Source organism: Peromyscus californicus, unplaced genomic scaffold (genome assembly GCF_007827085.1).
Source record: "Peromyscus californicus insignis strain IS unplaced genomic scaffold, ASM782708v3 Scaffold_4__1_contigs__length_199733344, whole genome shotgun sequence".
In the NCBI taxonomy this organism is placed as follows: Eukaryota; Metazoa; Chordata; class Mammalia; order Rodentia; family Cricetidae; genus Peromyscus; species Peromyscus californicus.
In genome coordinates this window covers 105,822,964-105,836,899 of record NW_026294562.1, presented here as the reverse complement: position 1 = coordinate 105,836,899, position 13,936 = coordinate 105,822,964, and the positions used below count along the sequence as shown (strand labels likewise).

The window sequence follows — 13,936 nt, the reverse complement described above, 5'->3', positions numbered from 1 at the left end:
TCTTGTCCAAATAAAGTCTTACACTGAGACTCAATCTATAAAATTGATTAAAAAGTGGTAGGTATTAATTAACTTATGTCTGAATCTCACGGTTGATCATTCATATGAGTGAATGACATTAGTAACCTGGAAGATGGTGGAGAAAGTCTCCCTTATAGAGTACTTTGAACTTGATATAGAGCTAACTGTTCCGACAGATTGATATTTTTTTTTCTAGGAAATATTATCATAGTCCAGTAGGAAGGTCTTGAGGCACCTCCTATGACAGTGCCCACTTCTGGTCCCTCCTGAAGGACCTGCCTGAGGCTCTTCTTGAGCCGGTCTTTCCTGAAATACACTTGTGACTTGCCTCATATCTTTTGGTGTCTTGTTGTTTGGGTTTTTGTTTTTATCAGAGTTCCATGTAAGAAAATAGATCATGACTATTACTCTCCACTAATGAAGGCCTTTCATTGTTGGGATCCATGTTTTCAGGTGTGTGTTTCACTGGGGGTGGGCTTTGAGGTTTCGAAAGCCCCAACACTTCTAGTTAGCTTGTTCATTGGCATGTTTGCATGTGTCTCCCCTCCCCTCTTCCTGTGGCTCAGATGTAAGCGCTCAGCTACCATTCCAGTGCTAATCCTTCTGCCATGATGGTTATGGACTCTAGCCCTCTGAAACAGTGAGCCCAAGTTAAATGCCTTCTTTTGTGCGTTTCCCTGGTCATGGTATCTTCTTAGCACAGCAATAGAAAAGAAAGTAAGACAAGTCTCTTGCAGTTCAAGCTATCTTAACACTCACTCTGTAGCCAAAATTGGCCTTACACTCCTATTTCTTAGCTTCCTTAGCTGGGGTTATAGACATGAGCTACCATACCCAGCCTGTTACAGTCTCCGGGGACTACCATTGGACATGCAGTCCTTTGTCGACTAAAACGTAATTGTGAGGTACATGGCTTAGTTGAAACAGCCAATATGAAGCCTTTTCAGATTGCCTTCTTTTAATTGTAGAAGTAGTTTAAGGTTCGTCCCAGTCTCTCCTGGGATTGACAGTTCATTTCTTTTGGTACCGCAGTGTATGTACCTTCTGAAAGATGTCTTAGTTGCTTCCCGATTTTTGCAGCTATGAATAATGCTGCTGTAAGCATTCCTGTACAATTTTCTTTTTAATATGGACGTTAAGTTTTCAGCTCTTTTGGATAAATACAAAGGGAGACAATCACTGATTCATGGTGAGTATGTTTGTTTTGTAAGAAACTGTTACAAAGTAGCTGTGCCGTTTCGCCTTCCCATTAATAGTAAATGAGAGTCTGTGGTTTCCCATCTTCTCCAGCATTCAGTGTTGTCAGTGTTCTGGATTTTGACCTTTGTACTAGGTATGTGATGATCTTGATGGGCTTTTCAGGGTGCTTGGCCAGCATCCTGCTGTGAGTCATTTTCTGTGGATCACAGAAAGATCACAGAGTGGTTCATCCACTCCCACCCTGGGCTATTAAAATGGACAACAGTATTTTCAACAGTCTGTGACCCAGAATTCCTTAGTATACTTGAAGAAGCAAGAGCTTGGGGAGAGGTTTTAAGTTCTTTTGAGACAACATAACACTGGGTGACTCAATAAGGACTTCACCAATATCCAGACATGCTCGCTTTTAAACAATTCTACTTAAGGTTCTTGGTTTGGTTTTTTTTTTTTTTTTTTTTTTTTTTTTTTTGGTTTTTCGAGACAGGGTTTCTCTGTGTAGCTTTGCGCCTTTCCTGGTACTCGCTTTGGAGACCAGGCTGGCCTCGAACTCACAGAGATCCGCCTGGCTCTGCCTCCCGAGTGCTGGGATTAAAGGCGTGCGCCACCACCGCCCGGCTTGGTTTTGTTTTTTAACATTTATTTATTTCTTACGTGTGTGCCTGTGCTTGTAGGAGTCATTTCTCTCACCATGTGGGTTCCAGGGATTGAGCTCAGGCTGTCACACTTGGCAGCAAGTGCTTTTATATACGGAGCATTTCACTGCACCCCACCCCTAAATTGAAAATTCTGTATTAAGTATATTTTGGTTGATTGAGTTAACCCATAAAATTACACACACACACACACACACACACACACACACACACACACACACACACACACACATATATACATGCAGGCAAACTAGATAGACCAGGACCTAGGGTAAAACCAAAAACTACTGGTCTAAAAAAAAAACAAGGTAGCAATAAAAATAACGCCTAATGACATTCTGCTATACTCATAGACCAGTGCTCAGCCATCACCGTCAGAGACGCTTCCTCCTGCAGCATATGGGAACCAATACAGAGATCCAGAAAGTACACAGAGAGAGTGTATGACCTTGGCACAATCATCCCTAAATGGGTTGTCTTCATCCATCCCTCTCAGCTCAAGGAACCCTGGAGAGGAGGAGGCAGAAAGAGTATATAAGAGCCAGAGGGGATGGAGGACACCAAGAAAGCAAGGTCCTTTAAATCAGCACAAGTAGAGCTCATGTGAACTCGAAGAGACTGTGGCAGCATACATAAGGCCTACACAGGTCTGCAGCAGTTCCTGAATCATACCGTGGCCATGGTTCTCAACCTGTGGGGTCGCGACCTTGATGAGGGCAAATGGCCCTTTTATATCCTTGTCTTACAAATCTGACCTCTGAAGCCAGCAGGGAAAGCTTCATTCAGACTTTTAAAGTGCTCTTATGACTAGGTTTGATATACTCAGATAAACTATGTATCGTTTAGCGGTTTGATATGGAACTTTAATTGAATTTATAAAATCAGTTTACATCAGTAACTGGATTGATACTTGAAAATAGCCAGGATCTGGGAATCATGGGGACATGTCTTAGAGTTCTGCCTGCCACACTGAATTTTCACCTGTACTTGATATAACTTTTTTAAATATAACTTTATTATTTTTAGCAATCTTGTATTTGTCAAGTGTTGACAGCATGCCTTTTTGTAATTTGCTTTTTTTAATTTCTTGATCAGTTTGAGAACTTCTTCACATATATCTTAACCATTTAACCGTGCTTTTTCTATAAATCTACTTAACTTTTTAGGGAGTAGATTATTTTCTTTCTTATTTTCTTGGCAGGAGATACTTTATATATTCTGCCCATTAATCACTTACTAATTTTAAAGATTTATTTTTATTTTTCATTAATGTGTATGTGTGTAGATCTGTGTGAATATATGCCATGTGTGTACCTGGTGCCCACAGAGACCGGAAGAGGGCGTTGGATCCCTGGAAGTTGAAGTTACAGATGGTTTTGAGCTGTCTGTAGTCGGTTCTGGGAGCCAAATGCGGGTCCTTTCTGTCCTAACCACTAAGCCATCTCTCCACCACTAGCACTTACTGATTTTGTATTGCTGCAAAATTTTTTTTCTTAATCCAGCATTTCTCTGCTAGCTTTGTCTATCATTGCTTTATTGAATAAAATTCCTTACCTTTGTTGTTCACAGATTCATCTATCAGTATTTTAGTTACAAGTAACAGAGTTGTTTAGAATTGTAAATTTAAGATTGCAATCCTAAGCCTTAATTTCATCACCCTGGGACAGTAGTTTTTGAATTTGTGAGATTCAGAATTACTTTTTTTTTTTTTCACTCTTGAGACCAAGTTTTACTTTATTTCCCAGGTCCCCTAAACTCATGGATACAAGCCATCCTATTACCTCAGCCTTGGGTAGCTGGAAACAGATGTGTGCTACTGCACCTTGTAAATGATTACATGAGTTCATTTTCCATATAGTTCCTCATGTTGTGATAATACCCAACCACAAAATTATTTTTGTTGCTACTTTATAACTGTAATTTTGCTATTGTTATGAATCATAACATAAGTATCTGTTCTGTTTTCCTATGGTCTTAGGCAACCTTTCTAGGGGGTCACAACCCATAGGTTGGGAACCATGGCTCCAGAAGCTACTCCTTTGAAAAAATTAGGTCTTAATTGTAGGTCAAAGTTAAAGAGGTCATGTGAATTGCCATATTTAATGTTTTTAATCCATAAAACATCTCTTGCCTTTGTTTACCCTTAATCAGAATTACTATTTAGGGAAAATTCATGAACAAGTCCTGTATCCTGTGGTTATTGTGTTTTGAGATTACATGATAAGCTGCTATGCTGTGAGAATGCCTACATAGGTATGCTCTATTTTAGGTATATGCAATCCTTTTATTTTAGTGAGAAGGAATAGTCCTTATATAGGCTTAACTGCAATATTGTTTTTAGCTATGGGTCATGGTGGTTATAATAAGCAACCAAAATGCATAATAACTTTTCGTGGCTTGTGTTTTTTATTTACAGCCTTCAAGCAAAATGAAGGTACCTGAGGAGAATTTCTTCAATGTTCCTGCTTTCTTAACTGTCTCAGGACACTTCACCTCGAAGTGATGTCAGGGTACAGATTTTTACTTTTTTTTTCTTGTGTATGCTGTTTGTGATTTGGGGCCAAAGGAAACAGTGTGCTCAAACTTAAAAGCTGAAATTATTCTATCATTAGCATACCAAAAGTAGATTTAATGGACAATTTGAAAAATGTCCAAGTGAGGGGCTAGAGAGATGGCTCAGTGGTTAAGAGTACTTGTTGCTTTTGTTGTTGTTGTTGTTGTTTTGTTTTGTTTCAAGACAGGGTTTCTCTGTGTAGTTTTGTTGTCTGTCCCGATCTCGCTCTGTAGACCAGGCTGGCCTCGAACTCACAGAGATCTGCCTGACTCTGCCTCCCGAGTGCTGGGATCAAAGGCATGCACCACCACCACCACCACCCGGCTACTTGTTGCTCTTGAAGAAGACCTGGATTTGGTTCCCAGAACCCACACTGTGACTCACAACTGTGTGTAAGTCGAGTTCCAGGGGATCAGACATCCTCTTCTGACCTCTGAGGGTACCAAGCAGGCACATATAGTACATATACACATAAGCAGGTAATACACTCTTACATATAAAATAAATAAATCTAAAAAGAAAAGAAAAAAGGAAACACCCAAATGTTTTCCAAGTAAAATCACATTCATCTAGACTTCTGGTTTTAGTAAAAAAATGTAACAGTAAAATTCAAAGTTGTAATTTTTTTATTACTAATTATTCTTACTTAAATCCTAACCATGTAATCAAATTTTTGATATAAATGACCATATGCATGGAAGTAATGGCTGCTCACAGTTCATACCTGAGCCAGATACTACCTCATTTCACTCGGGGGGACGGGGGAGAGGCTGGGCAGTGATGGCGCCCGCCTTTAAACCTAGCACTCAGGAGGCAGAGGCAGGAGGATCTCTATGAGTTTGAGGCCAGCCTGGTCTTCAGAGCAAGTTCCAGGATAGAATCCAAAGCTATACAGAGAAACCCTGTCTGAAAAACCAAAACAAAAAAGTAGGAAACATTTTTGCTCAGTAATTAGTTTGTGTGTGTGTGCATGCCTGCGTGTCTGTGTCCAGAAGAGAACATTGGATCCCATAGAACTGGAGTTGCAGGCAGTTATGAGCTGCCCCTGGGAACTGAACTCAGGTCCTTTGTAAGAGCAGCAAGCACTCTTACTCTAGGAACTGAATTCAGGTCCTCTGTAAGAACAGTAAGCACTCTTACCCTAGGAACTGAACTCAGGTCCTCTGTAAGAGCAGCAAGTACTCTTACCTTGGGAACTGAACTTAGGTCCTCTGTAAGAGCAGCAAGCACACTCACTCTGGGAACTGAGCTCAGGTCCTCTGTAAGAGCAGCTCTCTCTCCAAACCAATGGCAGTTGATTTTTAAAAAGGAAATTAACATATGGCACTGTGAATCCACTAGCAAGACTTTTCAGTTAAATTGAGTACATTTCTAACACTGTCAGACCTTTGGAAAGTCTGTATATTCCTAGGGCCCAGCTTCCTACTTCCTTTTCTTAAAAGATTGGATAGCAGACTCTAGAGTTCCTCCTTAGTCTCTTGTTCTGTGATTCAGAAACTAATTTCTTTCTTTCTTTCTTTTTTTGTTTTTTGCTTTTTTGAGACAAGGTTTCTTTGTGTATCTCTGACTGTCCTGAAGCTCACTCCGTAGAACAGGCCAGCCTTGAACTCACAAATCCCCTTGCCTATACCTCTCAAATGCTGGGATTAAACGCACTGCACCTGGGCAGTGGTGGCACACACCTTTAATCCCAGCACTCGGGAGGCAGAACCAGGCTGTGAGTTCGAGGCCAGCCTGGTCTACAGAGCGAGATCCAGGACAGGCACCAAAAATACATGGAGAAACCCTGTCTCAAAAAAAAAAAAAAAAAAACTAGCCGGGCGGTGGTGGCGCACGCCTTTAATCCCAGCACTCGGGAGGCAGAGGCAGGTGGATCTTTGTGAGTTCGAGGCCAGCCTGGTCTACAGAGCAAGATCCAGGAAAAGGCGCAAAGCTACACAGAGAAACCCTGTCTCAAAAAAACCAAAAAAAAAAAAAAAAAAAACTATCCTACAGACCAATAAACCCTAACTTCTGGTATTATTTCTTTCGTTTTTTTTTTTTTTTTTTTTTTTTTTTGGTTTTTCGAGACAGGGTTTCTCTGTGTAGCTTTGCGCCTTTCCCGGAACTTGCTTTGTACACCAGGCTGGCCTTGAACTCACAGAGATCCGCCTGCCTCAGCCTCCCAAGTGCTGGGATTAAAGGTGTGCACCACCACCGCCTGGCTTGGTATTATTTCTTATAACTGAAAAATTATGTTACTGTAGAGGACAAAAATGTAGATATTGGTTTGTAACGCCATGTAATATAGCGTACTTCTTTCACAGTAAAGAAGTAATAGAGCAAAGACATTCTTCAGTGATAACCTTTGTATGGCTCTTTATTCCCATATTGCTTTGAAAAGACATTCTTTTTAAAAGCTGTTTACCTTTTACCCTATATCCAATGAATAGATAAAATTTATTAGTAATCTTCCAGGCAAGGCACATGCCTGTAACCCCAGCATTTAGAAGGTAGAGAAAGGACCAGTAGTTCAAGGTCAGCCTTACACATATAGCAAGTTCGAGGCCTCAAAACAAACTAAACAGTACTAATTGTTTTAACCTACACTGGGAGAGACAAGGTATCTCCTCTGCAAGGATCATGTGTGGAATGTGTTTACCAAACATTTATTTCTGTATTATAAGACCACTAATGTAGTGCCTCTTTCTCAGTACAGTGTTCTGTAAAATACAATGTACAATGAAACGATGAAAGATTAATTGGTAGAATATTAGATCTTAAATTTATAATGTGTGTGTCAAATAATGTCATGCAAATGTTCCTAATTTAATATGCATAGCTCTAGAACTATTAATATACAGTACATCATGTTTCATGATTTACTCTAATCAGAAATTTTTAGTATTCTTTCTCTTAGCTTTGTATTTTGCTTAATGTTATTTAAAAGACTGACTGTTAAAAGGTATAAATGTAGTTAAATTTAGAAGGCTAACATTTTCCAAAGAACCCCTTGAGTCTAATGGGTTTATGACTCTGTTTTCAAGGTTTTTCGTTTTAAATAGATACTGTTTTGGATTACTTTCTGGATGTATAGACAAGTTACAAATGCACTGCTGTTTCCGCCTACCCGTGCCGTTCCCCCAGATCTTCCATGACTGTGATGCATTTGTCAAAACCAAGAACACAATGTTAGTGAATAACTGTTAAGCAGAGTCCAGGCTTTATTTGGATTTTACTAGTTTCTCTATTAATATCTTCTTTTTCCAGGATTCAGTTCAAGATATCTGAAATGTAGTTGTCTTGTTCCCAAGTCTCTTCTTGGCTGTTTCCCAGTCTTTGTTTGCGTGACCTGTAGAATGTAACCTGACCTCAGTTCGTCCGATGTTTTTCTGCAGATTAGACCTGGGTCATACTGGTTTTTGGAAAGAATAGCACAAAGGTGAAATCCTATTCCCGTGACATCCTCTGAGGGAGTGTGTGTCGTCTGTGTGGTGATGTTGACTGCACTGTTAGATAGAATAGTGGTTGTCAGATCTCTCCACTGAAACCGGGCTGCGTTCCCCTTTCGCCACTTTGTTCTTTATAAGGCAATCACTAAGTCTGCCCTCACTTGGGTGGGGACTTGGGGTGTAGGAAATGGAATTAACCACAGCTCCTTTGGGGAGGGGATATCTGAAATTCTATATGGAAGGTTTGTTCGCTTTTATTTAGTCCATCATTTACATCAGGATTAACTCAGGTAAATCTCTTATTGACTTACTCTGTATTGTTTTATCTACCTAATTACATAAACGACTTTAATTATGGAAAACTCAGTCTGTTACAGGTTGAGTCTTCTGTGCCTTTTACATGTCTCCTGTCCTGTAAGTACATATCATATCATTTGATACTACAGGATGTCCTAAATTTTTTCCTTTGGTTTTTAGGTTTGTTTACCATTTTTATCATTGTCCCTCCCTTTGATAAATCTACATTGACACGTCATTATCACCTGAAGTCTGTAGTTCACATGAGAGTTCATTCTTAGTGTTGTACGTTTTGTGCCTTTTGACACATGTACCCACCACTATAGTTTACAGAATAGCTGCCCTGCTGTGAAAATTCTCCTGTTATTCTGCTTTGTGTCTCCATAGTTTTCCCTTTTCTATAACTCAATGTACTTGGAGTCATGCAATATGGAGCCTTTTCAAAGTAGCTTCTTTTACTTAATAACATGCATTGAAGGTTCCTCTGTGTCTCTTCATTACTTGGTATCTCACTTCTTTTTAATGTTGAACCATGTTCTGTTGTTCATATATAATAGTGTTTATCTGTTCACCCACTGAAGGACATCTTTTTACTGTTTCCAAGACTGGGCACTTTTCCCAGGCTTACTTCCCTCACTCACATGCTTAAAATACATATTTTGAATGGCAACATTTACATTTTTATTATTGTCTATGTGTATGCATGATAGAGGAGTAAAGGTCAGAATGCCACTTTGTGGAGTCATTTCTGTCCTGCCAACTTTGTGTGGGTTCTAGAGGTCGAGCTCAGTTAACAAGGCTTGAACAGCAAGCCCCTTCACCCAATCAACAATCTTGCCAGCCTTCGGGTGGTGGTATCTCTTTCCTTTAGCCTTTCTTCTTTTAAGATTTTTTTTTTTTTCAGAGCTGAGGACCAAACCCAGGGCCTTGTGCTTGCTAGGCAAGCGCTCTACCACTGAGCTAAATCCCCAACCCTTCTTTTAAAATTTTAAGAAATAGTGTTTAATATCTTTATAATCAAAGAAAAATCTGTTTCCATTTTGAGGGGGAAGTCAACTTGGGCTTTGCACTGATTTCATTCAACTTTGATGAATCTGTTTGTGATGGGTATGAGCCATCCTCGGGTCATTTCAGCAGGTCTTACCCTGAGCTCATAAACTATGCTTTGCCCTCCTGTGATGAGACTGATGGCATTGGAACAGGACTAAACCAAGGTTCCCCTCGTAACTGAGTGTGAACCTGTCTCCTCGTCTGCTCAAAAGACTTCCTTGGTCTTCATCCATTTCATACTTTTATAAACTTCGTTCATTTATACACGTTTAGTCAATTCAGTGTTTATTGAAAACTGTATGTTAAGCACAGATCTAGATCCCTGGCTACAGAGATGTACAAACATCTATTACCCCATAAACTCTATTGAGCACCATGTACATTAAATAAGGGTTTGTAAGTATGGTAGCCATTGTTTAAAGAGATAGTCCTAAGCACAAGAGCAGATGTCAAGGGAATTTCACCTTGCCTGGGTTGAATTTAGAGATAATATTATCTCAGTGTTTACATAAAGATACATCTTAAAATGGTGACCATATTTAATGGTTATGACTTTCATATTTGATATAATGCTTTGCTTTTGTATTCTTAAAACCATAGAAGTTCAGTTAGTTTTCTCCCCATTACTACAGAGCTTTTATAGTATATAATCTTTAGGTTGCTATACATATTTTCTCCATTTGGCTCTTGAATATCTTTTGTTGTAATAGATGTATCTTTGAATGAATTGTGTTTAGCCAAATCATTAAAAGCTAGAAAACTGTTTAGCTTCTCTGTCCTATTCCTTTATCAACTTCCAGATACTGAGAATCAATTATAAAACTTCATATGAGAAAAGTTAAGATTCTGTGTCCTGTCTGTCTCTAGGAGAATTGCTAGGATAATGAAGGCTAGAGTAGGCTAAAGAAGTAGTTGAAGATTCTAAGTGTATTTAACATAGGGAAGACAGAGGAGGGGTGCTTTTATAGGTGTTAAAATCTGCTTCATGGGCTTCTATAAGAGCACTGTGTTCAGATAAGTAAACTATATATATATATATATATATATATATATACACACACACACACACACACATACACACACACACGCACATATATATACACGTATATACATGTATGTTAAATATATACATATATACATATATGTTATATATATATATATTTAAGAACAACTTTATTGACATAATTCAACACATAAAACTTATCCCTGTAGGCTAGGAAAATGGCTCAGTCAATAAAGGATTTGCCATGCAAGCACAAAAACCCAGGTTCAATTCACAGAACCTGTGTGTGTAAAAGCTGGGGTAGTGGTGCATGATTGTAATCCTAGAACAAGGCTGGCAAAGACAAGTAGATCCTTGGGGCTCATTGCTAGCTCCTTAGTGAGCTCTGGGCTAGGGAGAGATCGTCTCAAGACAACAGGTTGACTTCTAGCGCACGCACGTGCGTGTACACACACACACACACACACACACACACACACACACAGCCTCCAGTCCATCCTTTGAGGGGTGGTAGACATAGAACTTACTGTTCATGAACTACAATGCCTGTTGGTGCTGTCTAGAAGCAGCTACTGATTGATCAGTTAACTAGGGAAACATCAAATTAATCCTTAGTAATTAGGCCAGTATGGACAATGATTAGATCTATAAGAAGCAAAGCAAATATTGTTACTTCTTTCAATTACTGTGTAATCTTGTCCGAATTGCTCAGGCAGCTTTAATTACTTTTTTAGGAGAAAGAAAATCTGTGTCTGTTGTGTTTGATGAATTTAAGTTAGGTTGGGAACAAAGAGTCTTTGTCATTTTGAATTTTTTTCCTCACTAGTTTTCCTCTGAAAATAACAGTGGTTATCCACTTATTCAACAGTGGTTTTAATATTCACCTAAGTGGTAGGTAACTGCTGGAATCAAGGAGGAGATTGAGTATGGAGCGGGTTCCTAAGATAATGTTATTTATCCCTGTCAAAAGCACTGGTCCTGTCAATCAAATAACTGGTCCTGTTAGCTGAAGTAAAGGCAGTCAGAGAGTTAAATTGGAATTCTGGCTTCTTCACATACTTAGGTTATAAGCTTAATGTCTGGCCTCTATAATCTATAAAAACAAATTATAACAACTACCTTTTAGAGCTGTTGTGAAAATTAGTTGGATGCCAGGCAAAGCCAAGCACTTATCACAGTGTGGGCACTGACTTGTTAGGTGCTCTGCTGGTGGCAATATTGGCAGTTAGGGCCTCTCTGGAGGACAGGTTGACACAAAGAACTAGCTAAAGTAGTGTGACCAGGAAGGAACAGCTGACAGGTGATTTTCAAGTTGTTTTACAGCAGAATAGACTGGAGCTCCCAAGAAGCAAGAGAATTGGGTTAGAGAGTGAGTCTGCCTCAATTCAGGGCTCACAAGACAGGTCAGGTGAAACCAGACCAGTGCCTGGGATGAAGGACTGAATTAAGGCATAGAACTCAGATACCTCTGAAGCCCGAAGACCACATCAGAACTAAGATAGGAAATTGAGAGCAGATGAGGCTATACAATGTCCTAGAGTGGTGGTCAATAATGTTGACCATGGTATTGTGTATTCTGGATTCTTTTTTCTTCAAACAAGATCATTTCTGTGCCCATCTGGAGCTTCCCAGGTCTGCCTGATAGTTTATTCTATAATTGAAGCACAATTAGAATGTAAATAATTAGAACTTATTTTATATTTTATAATATAAGCCATTTTATTAATAAAGCCATTCTTGTATGATCAGTTTTATTGAAATGTATTTCCTATACAATAAAATTAATTTTAAAATACAACTTAATAAATTTTATAAATGTATAAACTTTTATAACTCTTGCTACCATAACCAAGATATAGATTTTTTTCTATCTAAAAGTCCTTTGCTTCCCTCTGGAGTCCCCCACCCCCACCCCCATCTGCTTTTAGTCACCATAGATCAGACTTTTTTCCAGAATTTCATATAAATGAAATAATACAGTTTTTACTCTTTTTAATCAGTATTCTCTTATTCTGTATAATAATTTGAGATTTATCCAGTAGTTCTCCTTTTTTTGCTGAACATTGTAGCTAGAGTTTTCCTGCCTGGCCCACAGTCAGGACAAATTTCTGTCACCCGCCAGTCCCACAGCTGCTCAGACCCAACCAAGTAAACACAGAGACTTATATTGTTTAAACTGTTTGGTCTAATGGCTCAGGCTTCTAGTTATCTAGTTCTTACATCTTAAATTAATCCATTTCTATAAATCTATACCTTGCCACGTGGCTCGTGGCTTACCAGCATCTTCACATGCTGCTTGTCATGGCGGAGGCTGGCAGTGTCTCCTTCCGCCTTCCTGCTCTTTCTTTTCTCCTCTCTGTTAGTCCCGCCTATACTTCCTGCCTAGCCACTGGCCAATCAGTGTTTTATTGACCGATCAGAGTGATTTGACATACAGACCATCCCACAGCAGAACATTATCTGTCCAGTGGATATATTGTTACTTCTTGTCTTCTGTAAGGTTTCTATTGCAGTGAGAAAACACCATGACCAAAAACAGCTTGGGAAGGGAAGGGTTTATTTTATACTATACTTTCACATCACAGCTGATCACCTAAGGAAGTCTGGGCAGGAACTCAAGGCAGGAACCTCAAAGCGTGAACTTAAGCAGAAGCCATGGAGAAACACTGTATACTGCTTACACCTCATAGCTTGCTTAGTCTGCTTTCTTATACCATCCAGGATTACCTGTCTAGAGGTGGCACCACCCACAGTGGGTGGGACGCTTCCACATCAATCATTAACCAAGAAAATAACCTTACAGACTTGCCTACAGGCCAGTCTTATGGAGGCATTTTCTCCATTAGGATTCCCTCTTTCCAGACATATCCAGGTTTGTGTCAAGATGTTAACAGATGCAACGATTTTTTGCAGTTTATGTATGGTAAACAATAACAAAATTCATCATGTTAACCATTTTGGATGTACAGTTCAGTAACCTGAAATACATTTACAATATTGTGCATCTATCACCACATATAAAACATTTACTGAATGTAGCATTTGAGGAGGTAACACATACACATACACACATTGAACATTTTAAACATGTGGGGGGCGGTGGAACTCATAGGACCACTTGGAGAAGTCAATTCTCTCCTTCCACTGCGTGGGTCCTGAGGTCATACTCAGGTCATGAAGCCTGGTGGCCAGTGCCCTTACCAGTGTCAATTCCTAACTGCATTTTTTTGCGGGGATGCGGGGTGGGTGGGGGAGTGGGGAGGGGTGGGAGGGTGGGGGGGTGGGGGAGGGTCGGTTTGAGACAGGGTTTCTCCTTGTAGTTGTGGTGCCTGCCCTGGATCTCGCTCTGTAGATCAGGCTGGCCTCAGAGATCTGCTTGCCTCTGCCTCCTGAGTGCTGGGATTAAAGGCGTGCGCCACCACTGCCCAGCCCTAACTGCATTTTGAGATATTTTAAAGGATAATGATTTTGTTGGAAGTTAACTTCATTGTAAATCAAAACACATCTGTAGTTATACTGTTTCCTAATTCATTCTACCAGTAACTATTTCTCTCTTTTATTTTTATTTTGTGTGTAGATGTTTTGCCTGCCTTTTATGTCAGTGTACCACATGAATTTGTCAAGGGATTGATCTACTGATTAGCTCATAGTCCTTCACAGCTAATCACACCTCAGTGATTGGGTCAGCCCTTCAACCCATGATCTTTGGGGGGTTATACATCCTGTC

The 13,936-nt window shown here is 39.6% G+C and overlaps 1 protein-coding gene across 1 annotated transcript in view; it reads left to right on the top strand.

Annotated features, from left to right (window-relative positions):
• Positions 1 to 13,936, top strand: part of Nars2 (asparaginyl-tRNA synthetase 2, mitochondrial) — a 94,278-nt gene that overhangs the window by 32,413 nt on the left and 47,929 nt on the right. Inside the window, 2 exon segments of the mRNA XM_052763439.1 lie at positions 4,291 to 4,357; positions 4,360 to 4,384. Of these exon segments, the coding sequence (XP_052619399.1) occupies positions 4,291 to 4,357; positions 4,360 to 4,384 (92 nt within the window).